Below are 22640 nucleotides of genomic sequence, written 5' to 3' on the forward strand. Positions count from 1 at the left end.
CTCCCCCCCCCCCACCCTATCCCTAACCCCTCCACCCAATCCCTCCTTCCCCCCACCCTCCCTCTCTCCCCTCCACCCCCTCCAGAGGGCCATGCGGGTCCGGAGCCACTCCATGGAGACGATGGTGGGGTCCCACCGCCACCGGAGCCCAGGCGTGGGAGGGGGGGTCCCGGCCAGCCTCAGTGGGGGAGGGCTGCCGCAGAGCAGCTCAGAGTGCACCAAGAGTACCTTCACAGTGAGTAGCTATTTATTTATTTACGTGTGTTTATGTGAGCAAGGACAGACACAATTGACAACATTGACATATTGATATTTCAACAAGCCAGAAGCATTGCACCATAAGACGCTAAAGCTTGCACTAAATAGACAAACTAAACTAAAAAACTAAATAAAAGATATAGATAGATAGATAATCACTTTTTTCTGACAATCACTTTTCATATTATACGCAATATTGTTGTCTTAAGATAGATAGATAGATAGATAGATACAGTGCCTTCCACGATTATTATTAAAGATGAGTAAAAAGGGTTACATTTTGGTGAATGAGATTAATGTCACACTGAGAAAAATGTTAAACATCCAAGTGAATTTCTTCTGCAAATTGTTCATTTTTTATAACAAAATCTCATCAAGAAATCATTATTTCTAACAAAACCACGTGTGGCACCACAATTACTGGCACCCCTGCATTGAACACTTTGTACCACCTCCCTTTGCCAATTAAACAGCACAGGAGGGTCTTCTCCTGCAACATCTAATGAGGTTGGAGAATACAGAGCGAGGAATCTGAGACCATTCCTCTTTACGAGCTGACAAGCTGAATAGCTTCTAGAACACTGCTTCTAGAACACTGCTTCTAGAACACTGCTTCCAGAACACCAACACCAACCTACCTGAGACGGCACGCACCACAGGCGGCACAGCCAGCGCTCTGTTTATCACCGAAGCAGACGTGCGCAAACTGTTTAAACACGTCGACATCCGCAAAGAGGCTGGGGCACGGGGCAGACACCATCCCAGGTGTCTCAAACTGTGCGGATATATTCAATCTCCCACCTCTCCACAGGTAGAGTTCCCTCCTGCTTCAAGTCGTCCATCATCGTCCACCTGTGGCGAAAAAGAAACAAGGTATCATGCCTAAATGACTGGTGGTGCCCTGTTGATCTCACTCCCGTCGTGAGCAAATGCTTTGAGAAACATGTCATGATGGAACTGATGTGTAACACGCTACCACCCGAACTACTGGACCTACTGGCAAAACAGATCCACCGACGACGCCATTGCCACTGCTCTCCACTCCGCCCTCACCCAAGCTGGACAAGAGGAACTCCTACAGTATGTGAGGATGCTGTTCGTTAGACAACAGTTTAGCATTCAACACCATTGTCACTTCCAGGCTCGACACCAAGCTCAGAGACCTAGAACTTAGAACTTAGAACTTAGAACCTAGAACTATGCGACTGGATCCTGGACTTCCTATCGGACCGACGCCAGGTAGTGAGAATGGGCTCAAAGCTCAACCTCCACACCTCTAACCTTCTTCTTCTTTCGTGTAACGTCAGAGGTCCAACTCGGTGTCGCGTAGCCATGCCCGCATCTCTGGTTCTAGGTCGAAGAGGCTGGCTTCTGAGGGTGGTCTATATAAGGGGCAGATGGTGATTATGTGGTCGGCGGTCTGCTCTGGGTCACCGCACTCGCATGCCGCACTGTCCGCCAGGCCCCACGCCTTCATTGATGTTTTAAAGCGACCGACACCACCTCTAACCCTCAGCACAGGAGCCCCCCAAGTTCTGTGTCCTGAGTCCCCTCCTCTACTCCCTATACACCCGCTGGTCTGACAAGACCATGGAGCTGGTGGTGGACTTCAGGAAGAAAGGTCGGGAACAGGACCCCGTCACCTTCAACTGGTCAGCCGTAGAGAGGGTCAGCAGTTTTAAGTTCCTCTGCGTCCACATCTCTGACCTATGACCTCACCTGGGACGTGCATACCAAACATCATCTCTGATGACCTCACCTGGGACGTGCATACCAAACATCATCTCTGATGACCTCACCTGGGACGTGCATACAAAACATCATCTCTGATGACCTCACCTGGGACGTGCACACCAAACATAATCTCTGATGACCTCACCTGGGACGTGCATACCAAACATCATCTCTGATGACCTCACCTGGGACGTGCATGCCAAACATCATCTCTGATGACCTCACCTGGGACGTGCATACCAAACATCATCTCTGACTACCTCACGTGGGACGTACACACCAAACATCATCTCTGGTGACCTCACCTGGGACGTGCATACCAAACATCATCTCTGATGACCTCACCTGGGACGTGCATACCAAACATCATCTCTGATGACCTCACTTGGGACGTGCATACCAAACATCATCTCTGATGACCTCACCTGGGACGTGCATACCAAACATCATCTCTGATGACCTCACCTGGGACGTGCATACCAAACATCATCTCTGATGACCTCACCTGGGACGTGCATACCAAACAGGTGGTGAGAAAGGCACAGCAGCGCCTCTTTCACCTCAGGCAGCTGAAGAAGTTTGGCAAGGGGACGAAGACCCTGCAGGCATTCTACAGAGGCACACCCGAGAGCATTCTGACTGGGGTTGCACCACTGCCTGCCCGGCCACCCCAACCACAGTCTGTTTGAACCCATGCCGTCCGAGAGGCGAAACCTCTTCCGGAGCCTCAGAGACAAAACTCTCAAGGCTGGGCCGCTTAGGTGGCGTAGCGGGTTAAGCGTCGACCATGTAACCGCAGGGTTCCCTCCGGTTTGATTCCGGCCGCGGACATGTCCTGCGGCATTCCTTCTCTCACCCATCCTTCCTGTCAAATCTCTAATGTCTCTATCGATGAAAAAATGAATAAAAAATGAGCGGAACTGCCCCACTCAGGAAAAAACAAAACAAAAAAACAAACAAACTCTGAGCTACTTCCCCCAGGCAATCAGGCTCATGAACAAGCTCACTGTAGACAACTGAGTATCATCCCCAAGCACACCCCATGCATACGGACTACCTTAACCTTAAGCTCACAGCCACTTTACTACTTGAACTATCTAATTTATTACTCGTTGTACAGCTAATTGTATCCTGTCTTATTTGTCACATATCCTGTACTATTGACACTTTTTTATCTTGAATTATGCCTAGTGCCTTGTCCGTAAATTGTCTGGATGCTGCAAATTGTATCCTGTCTTATTTGTCACTTTTTAAATCTTGAATTATGCCTGTTGCCTTACTGTTTTGTGCTGCAATGTCAGGAACCGAAGCCTAAGAATTCTCTTACCATTGTGTAATGTGATGTAACAATAACTATAAACTTGAAAAATAAACTTGAAACGTTACATAATCTCTCCAGATCATCCAGGGTCCTAGGTCCTCTATCTCTCTTCTTCAGCTCAGCCCACATATCGTGACGTTAGAATTATTAGTTCTATCTCCATTTTTGTCAAAATTGAGTTTTTTACATAATCTGATCCATTAGGTGTTTATTGATGCCTGTGTGGTGTTATTTTTAAAATGTACAAAAAAAATTAGTTAGTAATTCATAAAATACAAAGGTTCCATCTCACAAAACATAATAGAATGTAAAAACTTTGACGCTCAATATCTCTGAACTGCCCTGAACGGAGATAGAACCTTATAATTCTAAGCTCACGAGGTGTTCAATGGGGTTTAGGTCAGGGGTCATGGGTCAGGGGCCTGAGATGGTCATGGCAGAAGCTTGATTTTTGTGTTGATTTGGACACATGTTTTGGGTCATTGTCCTGCTGGAAGATCCAATGACGACCCAGTTTTAGTTTCTTGGCAGAGGTGGACAGATTTAGATTTAACATGGTCCTGGTATTTCATGGAGTTCATGATGCCATGTACCCTGACAAAACAGCTCCACAACATCACAAAACCTCCACCATACCTAACAGTGGGGATCAGGTTCTTTTCGGTACAGCCATCCTTGTTTTCACGCCAAAACCCCCCTTGAGTGTTTGTTGCTAAAAAAGCAAATGTATTGTTTCCATTTGACCATAGCACACGGTTCCAGTCAAAGTTCCAGTAGTGTTTAGCATACTAAAGGCCAATGCACACGGAGTGCGATCTTGTCGCACCGCCGAATTCGATTCCATTGTTTTGAATGAGACAATGCACACGGCGTGCGATGCGATATTGTCGCACGACAACATTCGATTCTCAATTCACACCAATTGAAAGAATTCAAAGAATTGAGAATCGAATGTTGTCGTGCGACAAAATCGCGCGCCATTTGCATTGGCCTTAAGCGCTTTAATTTGTGGTGAAATTACAGGAAAGGCTTTTTTCTGGCATGCCAATTTGTTGGCATGGAAGTGGCGTCTGATGGTAGTTTTGGAGACTTGGTGACCCCAAGATGCTACTCTAGTCCTCTTCCAGGCAAGGTTGTAACAGTTCCAGTTGCTTTAACCTTTTTAAGTAACTAACTGTAGTTATGGGCATTTTCAGGGGAGTAGCTATTTTTTATAGCCATTCCCAGACTTATGAAGCTCAACACACTTTTCTTCATTTTGTATGAATAAGGGAATGTGGCTTCTGTGTCACCTCATAATTATACCCCAGTGAAACAGGAAGTCATGGATTACTGCTTGAAAGTTCCTAAACACTCTAATCAACTTAAAGCAAGATATGATTTGTTTTGTAAGTTACATTTCATTCTTAAGAATTTCTAGCGGTGCCAATAACTGTGTTTTTGGTTATAAATATTATTTCTTGATGACAGATTTCTTTTTTCTCTGAATAAATGTACTTTACTAACCCTAACCCTAATCCTTGCGATCGTTCTGGCTCGTAGGGCCTAACCCTAACCCTAATGAATTACTAAACCGAGGGAACTAATTACTAAACCGAGGGAACGGATTCACACATCAAATCTTTTTTTTCTACCATGTGACCCCAGGGGGGCTCCATAAGGTTCTCATCATGTTGTGAGCAGCTTTGTTTTCAATCTCTCTCTGCTCAGCCCAGCCCCTCCTCCAGCCTCCCCATATAAGCTCTGACACATCCTACCTGCTCATTCATCTGTCCTGTATTGATTCTCTCTGCAGCCACCAGTGCTTTCAGCCAAGTCGCCCCTGAAGAGTCCAGTGAAGCGTCGCTCCGGCCTCTTCCCCCGCCTCCACTCCAGCACAGAGAGCCCCCCGGAGAGGCACAGCCGCAGGTCAGCAGAGGACATGATGCACACTACACCGTGACGTTAGAATTATTGAGGTTCTATCTCCATTTTTGGTCAAAATTGAGTTTTTTACATAATCTGATCCATTAGGTGTTTATTAATGCCTGTGTGGTGTTATTTTTAAAATGTTGACATTTTTGAGTTAGTAATTAATAAAATACAAAGGTTCCATCTCACAAAACATAATGGAATGTAAAAACGTTGACGCTCAATATCTCTGAACTGCCCTAAACGGAGATAGAACCTTATCATTCTAAGCTCACGACATGCTACATTGTACAAGCTACACACTACATGATCCACGCTACATGCTACATTGTACACACTACATGCTACACACTACATTGTACACGCTACATGCTACACACTACAAACTACATTGTACACACTACATGCTACACGCCACTCACTCCACGCTACACACTAGATACTACATACTACACACTCCTCCTCACTCCTGTGCACCATGTGATGTCATCATCTCGGTATGTTCCTGACTAACGTTGCTCCTCCCAACTGTCCCAACAGCGACCAAAAGACCTCGGAGGTCTGCCCGCTCACACAGGAAGTGAGGTCAGAGACGCTGTCGAACCCGAGCTCCCCAGAAATCTGCTCCAACAAGGAGAGGTGAGATGCTTTACAAACTGAAAAGACAGACAGACAGCCAGACAGTCAATTCAGCCAGACAGACAGACAGACGGACATCCCATTGCACTCTCCTCTATCTAACACTCTCCCCCTGCTCCTACATTCCCTCCACCCCCTCCTCTCTTTCTCCCCCCCCTCCTACTCCCTCCCTTGTCCTCCTTCATTCCCTCTCCCCATCTCTCCCATCTCTCTCTCCCTCCCTCCCTCTCTCTTTCTCTCTTTCTCCCACCCCTTCCTCTCCCCCCCCCCAGGCCCTACATGAAGCAGAAGGACGGCAGCAGCAGCAGACCCAACATCTCACGCTCCTCCTCCTCCACCAGCAGCTTCAGCTCCACTACGGGGGAGACAGAGACCCTGGACCAGGACCTGGACCCGGTAGGAGAGGGGGAGGGGAGAAGGATGGGGAGGGAGGTGAGAGGGGGGAGAGGAAGGGAGGAGGGGGAGAAGGGAGGAGGGGAGATGATTGGCTTTTCTCCAACCAGTACAAATAATAATAATACTTAAATGTTATTTATGGGCGCCTTTCAAGGCTCTCAAGGACACCTTACAAGACAGTTTAAAACCACATATCAAAACATTAAAATCAACAAACAAAATGAGATAAAAACAGCAAAATCTGATATAACAACAAACAAAGTGGTGAGAGTGTCAACATTGCGTAAGTTAGGTGACAGAGAGTTCCAGAGTGTTAGGTGGCAGAGAGTTCCAGAGTGTTAGGTGACAGAGAGTTCCAGAGTGTTAGGTGGCAGAGAGTTCCAGAGTGTTAGGAGACAGAGAGTTCCAGAGTGTTAGGTGGCAGAGAGTTCCAGAGTGTTAGGAGACAGAGAGTTCCAGAGTGTTAGGTGGCAGAGAGTTCCAGAATGTTAGGTGGCAGAGAGTTCCAGAGTGTTAGGTGGCAGAGAGTTCCAGAATGTTAGGTGGCAGAGTTCCAGAATGTTAGGTGGCAGAGAGTTCCAGAGTGTTAGGTGGCAGAGAGTTCCAGAGGCGGGGAGCAGAACGGCTGAAGGCTCTAGATCCCATAGTAGTCAGGCGGGCAGAAGGGATGACAAGTTGGTTGGCAGAGGAGATCTGAGACTACGGGAGAGAGTGTGAGTAAGAAGGAGTTCAGAGAGGTATGAGGGTGCTAGGTTATGGAAATACATGTTTACAATATTTAGACATCCAGGCTGAGCAATGGACTGAAAGGATGAACTGTCAAAGATGATGATGATCTTCAACGTATATAGCCTACCTTAGCCTAGCTTCGGGAAAGTATTCAGACCCCTTGACTTTTTCCACATTTTGTTGTGTTAAGACTCAATTTAAAATGGATTTAATGGATTTGTTTGGTTATCAATCCACACACACACCCATACCCCATAATGAAAACTTGTTTTAGGATATTTCTTGCAAATTTACCACTGTATGTATACGGCCTACATGACATCAACAACAGACCCAGTTTGTGATGTTAGAATTATAAGGTTCTATCTCCATTTCTGGTCAAAATTTAGTTTTTTTTACATAATCTGATCCATTAGGTTTTTATTAATGGCTGTGTGGTGTTATTTTTTAAATGTAGACATTTTTGAGTTAGTAATTCATAAAATACAAAGGTTCCATCTCACAAAACATAATGGAATGTAAAAACTTTGACGCTCAATATCTCTGAACTTCCCTAAACGGAGATAGAACCTTATCATTCTAAACGGAGATAGAACCTTATCATTCTAAACGGAGATAGAACCTTATCATTCTAAACTCATGAGTTGTGATGCTGTAATAATACAACTGCTACCGCTGTTCTGCCAGCTGGTGATTACATAGATGACAGTCGCTGTCACTCCACATTTGAAACATCCTGTGACGGGCTTACATGTCAATCACGCTGGTTTGGACAAGAAAGAAAGACACCCGGGAATGTTTTTAGCTTGTAATCATGATATGTATAGCATGTTAATTATGTTCTTTATTATTATTACTGACAGTCCCTCCTCTGCCTCTGCCAGACTATCTGATTGACAGCCCTCCCTCCTCCTCCCTTCCTCCTCCTCCTCCTCCTCTTCCCCCTCCTCTTCCTCCTCCTCCTCTTCCTCCTCCTCTCCTCCTCCTCCCTTCCTCCTCCTCCTCCTCCTCCTCTTCCTCCTCCTCTCTTCCTCCTCCTCCCTTCCTCCTCCTCCTCCTCCTCTTCCTCCCCCAGCTGGGCCACTCCTCGTCCTCCACAGCCTCCATGTCGGTGTTCAGCCCCTCCCTCAGCATGGACAGCCAGGGCTCTGGGACCCCCGTCATCATGTGTCGCAGTCCCACAGGTGCGTGGGCTAACGTAGGCTAATGTAGGCTAACGTAGGCTACTCTAACACACTGCTGTTCTGTCATCAAAGAGGTATCGTGACGTTAGAATTATAAGGTTCTATCGCCATTTTTGTCAAAATTTAGTTTTTTACATAATCTGATCCATTAGGTGTTTATTAATGCCTGTGTGGTGTTATTTTTAAAATGTTGACATTGTTGAGTTAGTAATTCATAAAATAAAATAAAAATAATACAAATAAAATAAAATAAAAGTGCAGATAGTCTCGCACTGCCCCCTAGTGATGTATTATAGTAGCAGTATAATTATCATCCGTAGGCATGATGAACCAGATGAATGTGAACATATCTTTATTTCCACTCTTGTCTTAATCAGGGCTGCCTTCTGTTTGTGTTTTAACATGCTGTATTGTCTGTTGCTCTTTGTTGGCTGCTGTGGGGTGTAAGCCCAATACACATGTCCCAGTGATGGGACAATAAAGTGACTTTTGACTTTTGAGGCAGCAGACACCTTTTACATTTTTTTTATACAGTACTTGGAAAATGACAGTTTTGTAGGGTGCTGGAGATAATGAATGTGATGTTAAAACACATGTGTGAAGTGTCCCTTCAGTGTTTTCCATGGCTTAATATTGCACAGTCCAGTTATATAGCAAAGGAACAAGTAGAGTCTCATCCTGTGTTTCTCTCCCGATCCCCCCCTCCAGACGGGAAGACTAAAACCTCCCCCAGGTCCAGCTTGAAGTTCCGATTCGACAAACTGCAACATCCAACAACAGTGAGTGACGTGATTGTCTGTTACTTTACACACAGGCTGAAAGCACCCTGTCGTGACGTTAGAATTATAAGGTTCTATCTCTATTTTTGTCAAAATTGAGTTTTCTGCATAATCCGATCCATTAGGTGTTTATTAATGCCTGTGTGGTGTTATCTTTAAAATGTTGAAATGTATTAGTCAGTAATTAATAAAATACAATGGGGGCAATTCAAAGTGCTTTACATACATTATTTAAAAATACAGCAAGAGCAGCATAGTAAGAAAATAAAAATGACAATGAATAAAAGCAAATATAAGAAGTAAATAGATAAAAACATGTTCTAGTCCTACAGGGGAAAGATGTTGTAACTGGCCATCTCTGATGTTCTTTTTCTATTTCAGTCCGAGTAGTTGTTCGGGTGGTCGTTCTCGTCAACGAAGGGACAACACTGGCTGTAAGAGCACCTACTGTAACAACAACAACAACAACAACAACAACAACAACAACAACGCATACAAACCATGGAAAACACTTCACAACTAAACCGCTAAACCAAGGAGAAGAGAGGAGTGGATGAAGGGAGAAAGCAGCAGAGAAATGAGAGGAGAGATACGAAGGAAGGTAGAGGAGGAGGCTGCTACTGTGGCACTTGGGTAAGATAGGGAGGTTGTCGTCAGTGTCATTCTAAATGTCTGTTACAGAAATAGCCCACTGTGAGGGCCATGTCTCACTGTCTCTCTGACATTGCACCTTATCATTAGCACTCCTCCCCCCCACGCCTCCCCCCCTTCCCTCCCCCTCCCTCGCTCACTCCCCTGTCACAGATCTGAGACTGCAGGACCGGGGGAAGTTGAAAGCAAGATGGCGAAGCGATCCTAGTTGGAGCTAGAGAGAGTAGTCTTCTCAGAGGTGTAAAAAGGGGAGTGAACAAGGCCTCTGCGTATGTTTGTATTGTCTGCATCGTGGTGCTGTAGGAGAGGGTTGTAGACAGGGGGACTGTCTCTCTTGCAGGGGAGGCTGGTGGAGGTAGGAATCAGAGAACGGCATACGTGTTTGAAACCATTCCCCATTCCGTTCCATGCATTACAATAAGCCCGTCCTTTGACTTCTAACTCCACCAGCCTCCGCTGCTCTCTTGCTTTCTCCCTAGTGCAGTGTCTGGGCGACAGTTCCTCTTTTCCCCCATAAAGACCTCTCACACTGCTGTACAATTACCCTCAGCACAAGCAAGTTAATGCTGTACCTACCGCCCATCCTTCTACCCTCCATGGCTGGCTTGATGTATCCGCTGCACAGCCAAAACACCAGGGGAGGCTGGTGGAGGTAGAAACCGGAGGACGGGTGTCTTACGATTTCTACCTCCACCAGACCCCCTGCTGGCCATATGTATCCGCTGCACAGTGAACCACGCGCCTCTATAGTTCACTCAAGTCATTATCCAACTGTGGAAGTTTGTCTTAAGCCGGGAGGACATCTTGACGATGAACCTTGAACCAAGTGCTTTATTGGTTGAAATGTGCTCACATGGGAAATACTGGCATTACTTCTCTCTCTGTCATATGCTTGATTTAGCCAAAGTTGCGCCTTACAATCTATAAACGCCCCCCCCACCCCACCCCTTCTTCCACCTTTCACGTGTTCTCACTATGTGAGAGGCTGAGAGGAGAGGATGTGGGATTCCCATTGTTGTACTTCCTGCTCGACATTTCACAGAATGACAGACACCTTTCCACTGTTACAGAGCTGAATCGATGTTGATGGTAGGTTGCATTTCTTTCATGTCATTGTATAGGTGACTAGGTGTATAAGTGCATTGATGACTACAAGTAAGTGATCATGAAATTATTGTGACCTTGAAAATCTGAGTGAGTGAAATACGTAGATTTCAGTGGAACCTTTCAGTTTTTAAGTTTTTAGCAGTTATTTCAACACATTGGTTGTTGGTTCATGGACTGGGCCGCAAAATTAAAAAACTTGGCTAAACATTATTCCGAAGGGGTCTTACACATTTCGAAAACTTTGATTTCATGGCTTTGTGATTTGATGGTTAATTTGTCAAGTCTTAAGTAGAAAATAAACAGCAAAACTAGTTTATCTTAACACATGGAAAACAGTAGATAGCTTTGTAGATGCAACCTATATTATCCCTACCATGTAAGCTATCAGGATATAAACTAATCATGTGTGAATGAATGTGTTCACCGAGAAGCGCTTAGAAGTTGGAAAGATCTCCTTCAATGTGACGAAATTTGTGAGTCAACCCATTTGTAGAATTTGGGAGAAAGTTCAACAGGAGAGGCTGGTGGGGGTAGAAATCGGAGGACGGGCTCATTGTAATGCATGGAACGGAATCAGGAATGGTTTGATACCATTCCGAATTCCAGTTCCATGCATTACAATCAACCTATGCTCTAAATTCTAACCTCCACCGCCACCAGCCTCCCCTGATGTCCAAGTACTATAGATGTCTATTTCTATGGCTGGATATACTTGTGAGTGGAGTTCTGTCGTGTGATGCTCAAAAACCCAGGAAGTTCAGCAGGAAGTAGATAAACAGGAAATAGATGTTTTGTTTTTGTTTTTCGTGGCAGGCATATCCAAATGCCCCGCAAGCCTATTGTCTGTTGATACGCCCTTAATTTATTGATTTTAACTTTTGCATTGATGTCATGTGAAAAAAAAATGTAATTGCAGAGTAAATTAAAGAGGTAAAAAATTAAAAGGAAATAGGGTTGGACGGTATACATTTTTTCATACCTTTATACCGTCCTCAAATTTTACTGGGTATACGGTATTACCGCAAAAAATATAGGCCTATCTAACATCGCAGGAGCCTGGCGGTAGTTGTCTTCGCTCAATATATTTAATCTACATTGAAAAACAGAATTATTTATGTGGTGACTGCTATGTCATTTCGCCTAAACAAATCATTTAAACTTGACATCCCGATCACAGCTTGACAAACTAAACTAAACAGTTAGATAGCATAATATTATAGCTTAAGTGTCACATGCTGCATTCGTAATAATATAATGTGTCTCATGTCCTATAACCGATAGGCTACGATTTGTCTATAAAATATTGGTTTAGTTTCCGTTATGGGACTATATTCTGGGAGGCCTATTTGCTACTTTTTGCGCTCTCTCTCTTTCAGGGCCAGTTGTACGGAGCCCCCCTGGGGTCACATGGTAGAAAAAATGTATTTGATGTGTGAATCCGTTCCCTCGGTTTAGTAAATCTGTTCCCTCTGTTTAGTAATTCGTTCCCTCGGTTTAGTAATTTGTTAGGGTTAGGGTTAGAATCCTTGCCATCGTTCTGGCTCGTAGGGTCTAACCCTAACCCTAACGAATTACTAAACCGAGGGAACGGATTCACACATCAAATATTTTTTTCCTACCATGTGACCCCAGGGGGGCTCCGTATCATCCAAATATGCAAGCTCTCCTTTTAACGTCGGATCGGAAACCTACTGAAATACTGCCGTAAAGCAGTAGCACTCGTCGTCTATTTTAATCTCTAACCTTAAGGTGGGAGAGATGACGTGAAACACCCTAATAGTTACACATTCTTTCTCCGAACCACGCTGGCAGTGGCACTGTTACACATTGTGAATTGACAAACTCTTAAAAGCACTTAATTAATTTGGCAGTTTGATAGATAACGGAGCATACATTTTATGAGGGTATTGAAAAAAAAGAAAAACGTGGCATTTTCAAATCCCGCGGGATACTGTATTACCGTTATACCGCCCAACCCTAAAAATAAAATGTTCATATAAAAAGGCTCCACATGTATCTGTATATTTCGTTATGTCATGTGCCATTAAGAATTTATTATGAAATTAAAAATGTTGTATTTTGTGTCAATTATTGTCGTGTTGTTTCATTCTGTTCCCTCAAAGGAGGAAATTGAGTCCCATGTGATTGTTCTTAATATAGACAGCCAAATGATCTCTACAAAACATATGTGAGGATGTGTGACTGAGGATTCACAACAGTTCAACTGAAATGTGGCTTTTCTTGGGCAGTATTTTAGCGTTAAAAGACATTTTCCAGTTGGTAAGTGTTAATTCCTAGATACATCACATAAGCATAGGACGCATTGCCTCGTGTACAGTGTTCAAACAACACTACAAGACACAGTTACGCATCACGACAAGGAGACAGGACCTTCTCCACAACTCTAAATCTGACCTCTGACCTATGCACTGACAGGTTTTTTCAGCACACTCAGTTTTGACTGCCCCTACAGTAGCAACAGATTACATTGGGCATGTTGTTTCACACACCTTCTCTCAGACAGCCTAGCAGGGTGCTTTCACACCTCATTTGTTTGCTAAAGTTCAACTCAAAGTCTGCTTGGTTGTTGTATTACCGTATTTTCCGGACTATAAGTCACACTTTTTTTCATAGTTTGGCTGGTCCTGCGACATAGTCAGGTGCGACTTATATATCAAAATATATATAATTTCATACTGACTGACATGAACCAAGGACCGTAAACATTACCGTCTACAGCCGCGAGAGGGCGCTACAATTGACATGGGTGGTGCAACATCGCCACCTGCTGGTGGGACCGGACCCCATCGATCCTTAATGACGAAACGCCATACAGACTCCACCGTAGACGCGCAGCTATCTACATCCAGTTCAGGAGAAGGCAAACATGTTCCACCGCGTGACAACTGTTCCATGGAAGAGCAGTCAGGAGAGCAGAAGCATGTCTTCTTCTTGTTTTGGTTTTAGTTCACTTAAACTTGCACTATTACTTTGTCACTTATATTTACTTAAATGTTATTGTATTGTATGTTTGTTGAAAAACCTCAATAAACAGATTGTAAACAAATAAAAAAATAAAAAGGAGAGCAAAAGCAGTCATTATAGGACTACATGAAACAGAGAGATACTGTAGAGTCTTTGACATAAATTTGACATTTTCATAAAGTTTTTTTTTTTAAAACAGATTCAATGAAATTTCTCTCTTTATACACATCTTTAATTAACACGGTAGAAAAACAACTCAAACAGCCACTGTCTGAAAATCATATATCATTGTAGCTTTTCCTTTATCTACGGAGCCCCCCTGGGGTCACATGGTAGAAAAGAAATATTTGATGTGTGTGAATGTGTGAATCCGTTCCCTCGGTTTAGTAATTCGTTAGGGTTAGGGTTAGGCCCTACGAGACAGAACGATCGCAAGGGTTGGGGTTAGGGTTAGAATCCTTGCGATCGTTCTGTCTCGTAGGGCCTAACCATAACCCTAACGAATTACTAGGGAGGGAACAGAATTACTAAACAGAGGGAACGGATTCACACATCTTTTTTTTTCTACCATGTGACCCCAGGGGGGCTCCGAGTCTGAAGATCGTGAATCAACCAGAATGTTCAATGTAGAAAAACATCTGTTAATTTACTGTCTTGTCTTTAAGTCGATCACTTTTTACCGACACGAGCTGGGCAATCTTCTGATGCAGGACGGCCTTCATCTCGGCGCTCCCCAGGTTGTCTGTGATGGTGGTGAAGAAGTGGCGTGCGTTGTCCTCCTCCAGACTGGAGCTGCTGTCGGGGTGGGCGGTGAGCACGGCCTGGTAGTGGGTCAGGACCTCCAGGGCGCTCAGGAACAGCGCCTCGCTCTGCCCGCCCGGCATCATCACCTGGACGTGCTGGACGTGGCAGAACAGCTGGCTCAGCACGAACAGAACCTCCTGGCTGGCCGGCGCCGCGGGTCGCTCCTCTGAGTCTGTAGGGGAGAGACAGGAAGTGGTCGAGGCTTTATTTGGAGCAGTTGTGTTTCCTTTAGTTTAGTAAAATTGCAACAAAAAAAATACGGTACATGTGGGAAAACTAGGGTTAGGGTTAGGTGCTACGTCGACTTGGTACATGCTGGCATGTCTAACCCTAACCCTAATCCTAACCCTAACCGTAGCACCTAACCCTAACCCTAGTTCTCCCACATGTACCGTAACACATAGATCAAAATGCATACAATGAAGTTTTAGCATTTTACATTTTTTACATTCAGTCAAAATAGCAAGAAAAAAAAGTACAGAACTAGTGAGCAGTGATCTTTACTCTGGCCTGCTCTCATGTTCCACAGAGATACATTGTAGGTAATGGCCATACCTACCTAGCAATGAGGTGGATGTCTTTGGGGAGACTCCCCTCCCTGTCTTGGGGTTTTTGGGTGGGGTGGTGGAGGTGGTGGTAGAGGTCTTGGGGTCTTCAGATGGGGTGGAGGTGGTGGTAGAGGTCTTGGGGTCTTCAGGTGAGGTGGTAGAGGTCTTGGGGTCTTCAGGTGAGGTGGTGGAGGTGGCAGAGGTCTTGGGGTCTTTAGGTGAGGTGAAGGCTGGGTTGGACGTTTTCGAAGAGAGGGGCAGTTTGCTCCTGAGAGACTCGACCAGGTCCCTGATAGCGGTGGCGTACAGCCGTCCCACGTGGGCCCAGCCCAGGGGAGGGAGCCAATCAGAACAGCTGGAGCCGCAGAGCAGTTGGAGGACCCGCAGCAGCAGGACCGACAGACGCAGCTCGCAGGAGAACCCTCTCAGGTCCAGCAGGGGCAGGAACTCCACGTACTCTAGGGTGTATGGGACATGTAGTTTACCTGCAAAAACACAACAACGCACAACACAACACTTCAAAACCAACATTTTGTGACGTTATTATAGAATTATAAGGTTCTATCTCCATTTTTGTCCGTTTTTTGTCATGTTTTTTTTACATAATCTGATCCATTAGGTGTTTATTAATGCCTGTGTGGTGTTGCTTTTTAAATGTTCAAATTTTTTGAGTTAGTAATTAATAAAATACAAAGGTTCCATCTCACAAAACATAATGGAATGTAAAAACTTTGACGCTCAATATCTCTGAACTGCCCTAAACGGAGATAGAACCTAATCATTCTAAACGGAGATAGAACCTTATCATTCTAAACGGAGATAGAACCTTATCATTCTAAACGGAGATAGAACCTTCTCATTCTAAACGGAGATAGAACCTTATCATTCTAAACGGAGATAGAACCTTATCATTCTAAATGGAGATAGAACCTTATCATTCTAAACGGAGATAGAACCTTATCATTCTAAACGGAGATAGAACCTTATCATTCTAAACGGAGATAGAACCTTATCATTCTAAACTCACGAGTTGATGACGGTTCTGTCGACAGGATCCATTAACATTAAACTGACTGGAGCAGCAAACAAGACCACCAGTGTCATGCTGAGGTTTCATGCGTCACCAATGTGGTCATACACACCTGACTGAAGAAGCTGGCGTACGGCTCTCAGCGTCCTCCCCCACTCTGTCACGGTGCACCAGGGCAGGGTCTGGGTCACGGCCACGAGGAGACCTTTACTGAACATGTTCACGTGGTCCGGCCGGCGCTGGTCCAGAGACAGAGAGCCCAGCAAGGCGGTCTGGACCTGGTCCGAGAGGGCGCACCCTTCCATCCACGCCAGCAGCCCCGTGCCCGGTCCGTACCGGGCCAGCTCCAGGCCCGACCACTCCCACTCCGGCAGCTCGCACACGTCCAGCAGAGAGGACGGCACCTCGTTCTTGAAGTGCTCGCCCCACACAGGCTTCAGGTGGAACCGGACGGTCCAGTCGAGGTTCTGGACCTTATCGTACAGCCAGAAGAGAGCTCTGGACCAGGTGTCGGGGGCGGACGCCACCTCTCTTCCCACCACTTGGCCTAACGCGGTCAGAACAGTGACGACCAGCTCCTTGGTGTCTATGGACAGCAGGTTAGGCGCAGCAGCTCTGGCAGCGCCCTCTGGTGGTTCGTCCCAGCACCTGCAGGACTGGTTCAGAAGCTGAGAGAGGATGTAGAGGAGAGGGAAAGGGGAGCAGTTCATCACCCAGTGAGGAGACACGTCCAGGGAGGCCAGAGACAGCGTGGCGCGGAGCAGACGCAGACTCAGCTCCGTACTGAACGAGGAGGAAGAGGAGGATGGACAGGAAGAGGAAGGGGAGAGATGAGGAAGGACAAAGGCACACACGGCGTCTTCGGGGGTTAAGAAGCTCCGCCCTCTCTCTGTGCCCTCCTCGGGCGCGCTCGGCTCCAATAAGGCGACCAGGAAGTGGAGAAACTGATCCTCTTCTTTAGCTGAGGACAGTTTAGTCGACATCGTCTCTTGTAGACAGCGGCACAGTAAGCTGCCTGACTTCGCAGCCCCACCTGGAAAACACAACAAACACCAGGTATAGTAACAGGGTATATACAGGAATCTTGAGGTTCATTTGAAAGTGACAGTTGGATCTAAGTGACAGTTGACACTAGAACAGCCGTGTCACTGTCTATGTTACCTAGTAAGCAGGGTTCCCACACCTTCTGAAACATCACATTCAAGCACCTTTCAAGGACTTTCGAGACTCAATTCCCCTTAAATTCAAGGACCCAACACGGCATAGTTTGAGACAGATCTAGATTAGGGCTGCACGATTAATCGATTTTAAATCGAAATCGCGATTTGAAATGATGCGATTAGCTAATCGCAAAGCCTGCGATTTGCCTGCGTTTTTTTTTTTTTTTTTTTTAAACCTTTATTTTACCAGGAAGTCACATTGAGATTAAAACCTCTTTTGGAAATTTGATCAGCACTCATGGAATGCCTCTTGTCCAATCAAATTACTTGGTCTCTTTATGACTTTGAACCCGGTGCTCTCAGAGCGAATTTACGAACGCAGGCATAGGTTGTGTCACGACAGTCAGTCCAATTATTATGAGACTTTGGGCTAACGTAACGGAGACAATTAGACACCACATGGCTTACTGGACGTATGATAAACGTTAGTATGTTATAATTGCGACAGGTAAGTGTACAATTTCACTATACTAACTGTACCAGCCAAGTGCATGTCGGTGCTGTTAGTCCAGCCTTAAACTTAGCTTAGCTAACTTGTAGTCTTTGAGACGGTAGCTTAGCTTAGCTACTCATGCTAACCCGGCGTTAAAGTACAGACACAGAGTTGACAGTCTCAGCAACCTGCGGGTTGGTGTTTATATAGTATAGCAGGCTTATGGATACATGGAAGTTAACTGTTCTGTTGTCAAACATGAATGTGTCCTGTATGCATAACCTCATACCATTCGTTCATACCAGCCGGCTTTAAAGACGCAGAGGTTAGCCTAGCCTAGCCTTGGGCTGAAGTATGTCACAGATTCCTAAGTCAAGGTGACGTGTGTCTGTGCTCCATAGTCAGAGACCACCATTCTATCATTCATCAGTTCGACTGTTGACCGAGTCATCTAGATGTGGTCCTTTCAGTTATAGTCACAGTGTATCCCCAAATGATCATTTTAATAGCTGGATCATCTTAGAAAGTAGCCACCTGTCTAGATGAGATGAGGTTATCATATATACAATTCATATCTTTTAAGTTCTCATCCTTGCATTAGAATTAGAGCAGTTAATAGTTTGATGGTATCATGTGGTAATGCTCTCTGAAAATAGGTGATATTCATCCAATCACCTGCCAAGTATTTTTTGAAAGTACCTGCCCTTTTCCAAACAGCTTCCAATTAAGCTTTCCTAGATGGTTGTGTGAAACAAACCACCTGAGTCAGGTTAGTAATGCTCCATCACATGTTTTAATCTGAAGCTTGATTTTAAAGCAACCCAACTTTAAAGCAACCCAATGTAAGTTTAGTTCTTTCACTCGTAGCTCGGGCTGTGGGGGTGCTAGAGGAGGGAGCCTCTAAGTCCCCTGAAGACGTACAAACAAACTGCACGTTGATACGACCTTCCTAGCCGGAGATATGGCCACACTTTACAAAAACTCCCCTTTTTTTTTTTTTTTTTTTGCTATTTAAAAATAAAATAATCGCAAATTAATCGCAATCGCGATATCTGTCCAAATAATCGCAATTCGATTTTTTCCCCAAATCGTGCAGCCCTAATCTAGATGAGAATTTATATAATAGGAGGAACTATCCGCTCACAGACAACAATTAAAAAGAGAGGCTTGAATGTGTGAACACTAGATGGTCTCTTGCCTTCTCTACCACAGCACAGCAAAACAATATGTTGTGAAATATGTGTAAAGTTAAGCAATACAGAGACTTATTTACTAGTTGACGAGCTAAGTAAACAATTTTTTAATATGGATATCTTTTTTAGAGAGAGAGAGAGAGGGGGGAATTCAAGCACTTTCAATGACCCATGTCTATTTTCAAAAACCTTTAAGACCTTGATTTTTTTTTTTAATTCACAAACTTTCAAGGACTTCAAGGAACCGTGGGAACCCTGAGTAAGGTAAAATCAGGGGTGCCCAAAATGTTTTGTCTCGTGACCCCAAATTGACATCAGTAATTTCCTGTGACCCCAACAACTTGATTGTGGACTATGCCAATATATAATAATGAGGTCCAAGTGTATTCTTATGACCTACAAGATAGTGTTATTATTGGTTGGATATGAACCCCAAAACACTGCAATATAGGTTACAGGTGCAATACAACATTTTTTTGGTCTTCATACAAAATGAAAATGTTTGTGTCTTATTTATCAAATCATAGAGGTTAGTTTGATTTTCTCACAGGACCCCAATTCGATATCAGGGGGACCGGACATGGGGTACCAACCCCTAGTGGGATGGGCCACAAAAGTGGCGTGACATATCGTGACGTTCGAATTATAAGGTTCTATCTCCATTTTTGTCAAAATTTAGTTTTTTTACATAATCTGATCCATTAGGTGTTTATTAATGCCTGTGTGGTGTTATTTTAAAACATATTGACATTTTTTAGTTAGTAATTAATAAAATACAAAGGTTCCATCTCACAAAACATAATGGAATGTAAAAACGTTGACGCTCAATATCTCTGAACTACCCTAAACGGAGATAGAACCTTATCATTCTAAACTCACGAGAACACAGTGAGTATTTCAGTCATAGCTTATTAACGTATTCACCTCTACTGTCCGTGGCGCCCCGCAGGCCCCAGAGCTGGGTCAGGATCTGGGCCAGGAGGCGGTGGGCCCCCAGGTGCGCCACGGCCAGGTGGCAGCAGCGGCGTAGCGTGGCCTCCGGGTTCTGGAAGGCGACGCGGGCCACGGCGGACACGGCCAACCGGAGGTTCCCCTGCGCCGCCACCCCGCCCTGGATGATGCAGTTGAAGGACATGTTGAGCTCTTGGCTGAAACCTTCTGTGACATCATGGGGGAGAGAGCTGTGGAGCCCCCTGCTGGAGGAGGAGGTTAGCATCGTGGCTAACGCCTCGTTCTTCTCAGCTAAGGGGAGCTCGGAGAAAATGTCCACAATGATGTTCTTCAGTTCTCGGCACTGTCCGACGTCCGTGCCGGTCTGGCATTTCGCGCCGAGAACGGAAACTAGTTTCATGACGACATCCTTCTGCTGGAAGGCGTTTTTGTTCCTCGCCAGGCAGCCGATCCACTCCTCCTCGTTCAAGGCCCAGCTCATCTCGGTGGCGAATAACCCGGTGAAATCCTCGAAGCCGTCCAACCGCTGGTCGATGATGGCCACGGCGACACGACCCATGTTTACAGAGCTGCTCTCTGTGTCGGGGAAGGAGAGCGAGTCTAACACCCTTCTCAGAATGTTCTGGAAACGGCTCAGTGTTCTTAATTCCGTCTCATCACCTGTGTGAGACGCAATCGACGATCCCTCCAGGGCCGTGATCACTCTTTGTAAACTGCTCTTCAGACATAGGGCAGAGAGACTAGGGTTACCGGTACCGACGTCAGTTATTCTAAGCAACCCTCTCTCCTCCCAGGCTTCAGCGAGATCGGACACGGTCTGCAGGGTTTGGGTCGGCGTCAGGGTACACGGTTTGAACCGCGAGGGGGTGTGAGCTGCCCTCAGGTCTCTCTGTGCCTCTCGGATCACCTGGACCAGGTCGAAACTCTTTATCCCAGCATGCCTCTCTTCTCTGAAGGTAACGACCCGGGAGAGGTTCTTGAGCTTGAGCTCGGCAGGGAGGTCGACGGCTCGGTCGATCAGGTAGGAGGTGTACAGGGAGTCCAGGCAGACGGAGAGGGCGGAGAAACAAAGGTCGGGGTCGTCGAGTTGAGATTTCATGTCCACTAAGGCGTGTAACAGAATGGAGAACACATCCGTGGTTGAGGAGGAGGAGGAGGAGGAGGGTGGTGGTGGTGGTGGTGGTTGTGTGTCCGGGTCTGACTTGAACCTCTTGGCAGCCTGGGGTGAAAGCTCAGTCGCTGGGTGTGCGGGGCGGGCACACTGGCTCATAAACACCTTATCCAAGTCATCCTCCGGCCCCCCCCGGCCCTTCCACAGCTCCCACCACACCTCCAACAGAAGACGGACGTCCTCGGCTGTGCTGTCGCGGCTCACGTGGCTCACCAGCCTGTCCAGCTCGGCACACAGGCGGCCCGGAGGGAGACACAGCAGCAGCTGGCTGTAGGTCTCAGAGAAGCCCGGCATCGACTTGACCAGCTCAAACAACACCGCATGGTTGACCTCGGGGAGGCTGCTCTGCAGAGAGAACAACGGGTTCTCCCTCCAGCTGACCTCTACGTCCTCTCCCTTCTCCTTCCCCAGGAGCTTGGTCCAGAGGATACAGATGACCTTCTTCCTCCAGTGGACGTGGTTCTGACCGGTTCTGTCCGATCCACAGATCTCTCTGACGGCCTGGAGGATGGGATGGCCGACCCTGACCCAGTCCTCCTTCTGTATGGCCGAGAGGGAGGCGGGCAGGCACAGCTTGTTGGCCAATAGAAAGCCTCCCTGGAGGACAGCCGTCTTCTCACAGCTCAGCCAGGAATCTGACAACACAAACAAACAAAAAGACAGTAAACTGTTAATAAATTGTGACATAGAATGAGTACATGGGTCGGTTTTCATTGTCTTGGATCTATGCTAGGACCAGGGGCCATTGGCAGTCATAATGCCATAAGATGTATTGTTATTTTTGTTATTCTTATTCTTATTATTACTATTATTATTAATAGTAGTAGTAGTAGTAGTAGTAGTAGTAGTAGTAGTAGTAGTAGTAGTAGTAGTAGTAGTAGTAGTAGTTTACAGTAGAGAAACTGTACAGGCGGGTAGTGGGGATGAAGACTCAGGTCTTTGGAGGGACAGTCAAGATGTAACCTGAAGAGATGGTCTTCAATCGTCACAATTTATCTCTCACTTGAAGACAGGAGGGCTATCTTCTGCCGTAGATTGAAGACCCATCTCTTCAGGTTCCATCTTGACTGTCCCTCCAAAGACCTCTTCATCCCCACGACCCGCCTGTACAGTTTCTCGACTGTAAATGAGGGTTGTGCCCACTAACATCCTCCAGCATCCTCTTCAGTAACATGTATGAGGGTCGTTGTACAGTACCACTGTCCCCACGGTTAAAGTGAAGGGAGCTGTTGCACAGGTGTTTACACACTATGATGGACTGATGCTTGCAGGGAGCGAAAGACCGGTTTAACCCGAGACAGACAGGTAATATTCCCACCAACCTCTGTCTCAAATACACGGGATTCCTTGTTTATTGTTGACTGATGTTTGTATGATTCACTTACTTACTTTAGAATGTGCTTGGTGGTGTAAGTCGCTTTAGATAAAAACAAGTGTCTGCTAAATGCATGCATGTTAGCTTTAGACATGACTTCTACAATGTGCACATTTAACATGCACTTACGTCAAAAACAAACATTTAAAAACAAACAGTGTTCATACCTTGGTTGGTCATTTTCAATGATAAGCAGTTTTGCACGTTTCAGCTCCGATCTC

The 22640-nt window shown here is 45.6% G+C and overlaps 2 protein-coding genes across 2 annotated transcripts in view; one reads left to right on the top strand and one right to left on the bottom strand.

The window, feature by feature from the left end:
• Positions 1-10217, top strand: part of LOC308174018 (rap1 GTPase-activating protein 2-like) — a gene marked incomplete at its 5' end in the record, with an annotated part of 37763 nt that extends 27546 nt beyond the window's left edge. The window contains 7 exons of the mRNA XM_080549071.1: positions 86-235; positions 5109-5221; positions 5765-5863; positions 6136-6259; positions 8064-8172; positions 8881-8951; positions 9333-10217. Coding sequence (XP_080405197.1) covers positions 86-235; positions 5109-5221; positions 5765-5863; positions 6136-6259; positions 8064-8172; positions 8881-8951; positions 9333-9341 — 675 coding nt within the window. The 3' untranslated portion in view covers positions 9342-10217. The remainder of the gene's footprint in view (positions 1-85; positions 236-5108; positions 5222-5764; positions 5864-6135; positions 6260-8063; positions 8173-8880; positions 8952-9332) is intronic.
• A 4118-nt stretch (positions 10218-14335) lies between these two features.
• On the bottom strand, positions 14336-22599 carry LOC308174019 (gem-associated protein 4-like; the record flags this gene model as incomplete). Its single annotated transcript, XM_080549072.1, has 5 exons — positions 14336-14670; positions 15277-15531; positions 16189-17109; positions 19853-21679; positions 22587-22599. 5 exons carry the CDS (start codon positions 22597-22599, stop codon positions 14336-14338), a joined length of 3351 nt encoding a protein of 1116 aa, XP_080405198.1.
• Between the last annotated feature and the right edge of the window lie 41 nt (positions 22600-22640).

The sequence above is a fragment of the Nansenia antarctica genome (genome assembly GCF_963989245.1).
Source record: "Nansenia antarctica genome assembly, chromosome: 19".
NCBI classification, from domain to species: Eukaryota; Metazoa; Chordata; class Actinopteri; order Argentiniformes; family Microstomatidae; genus Nansenia; species Nansenia antarctica.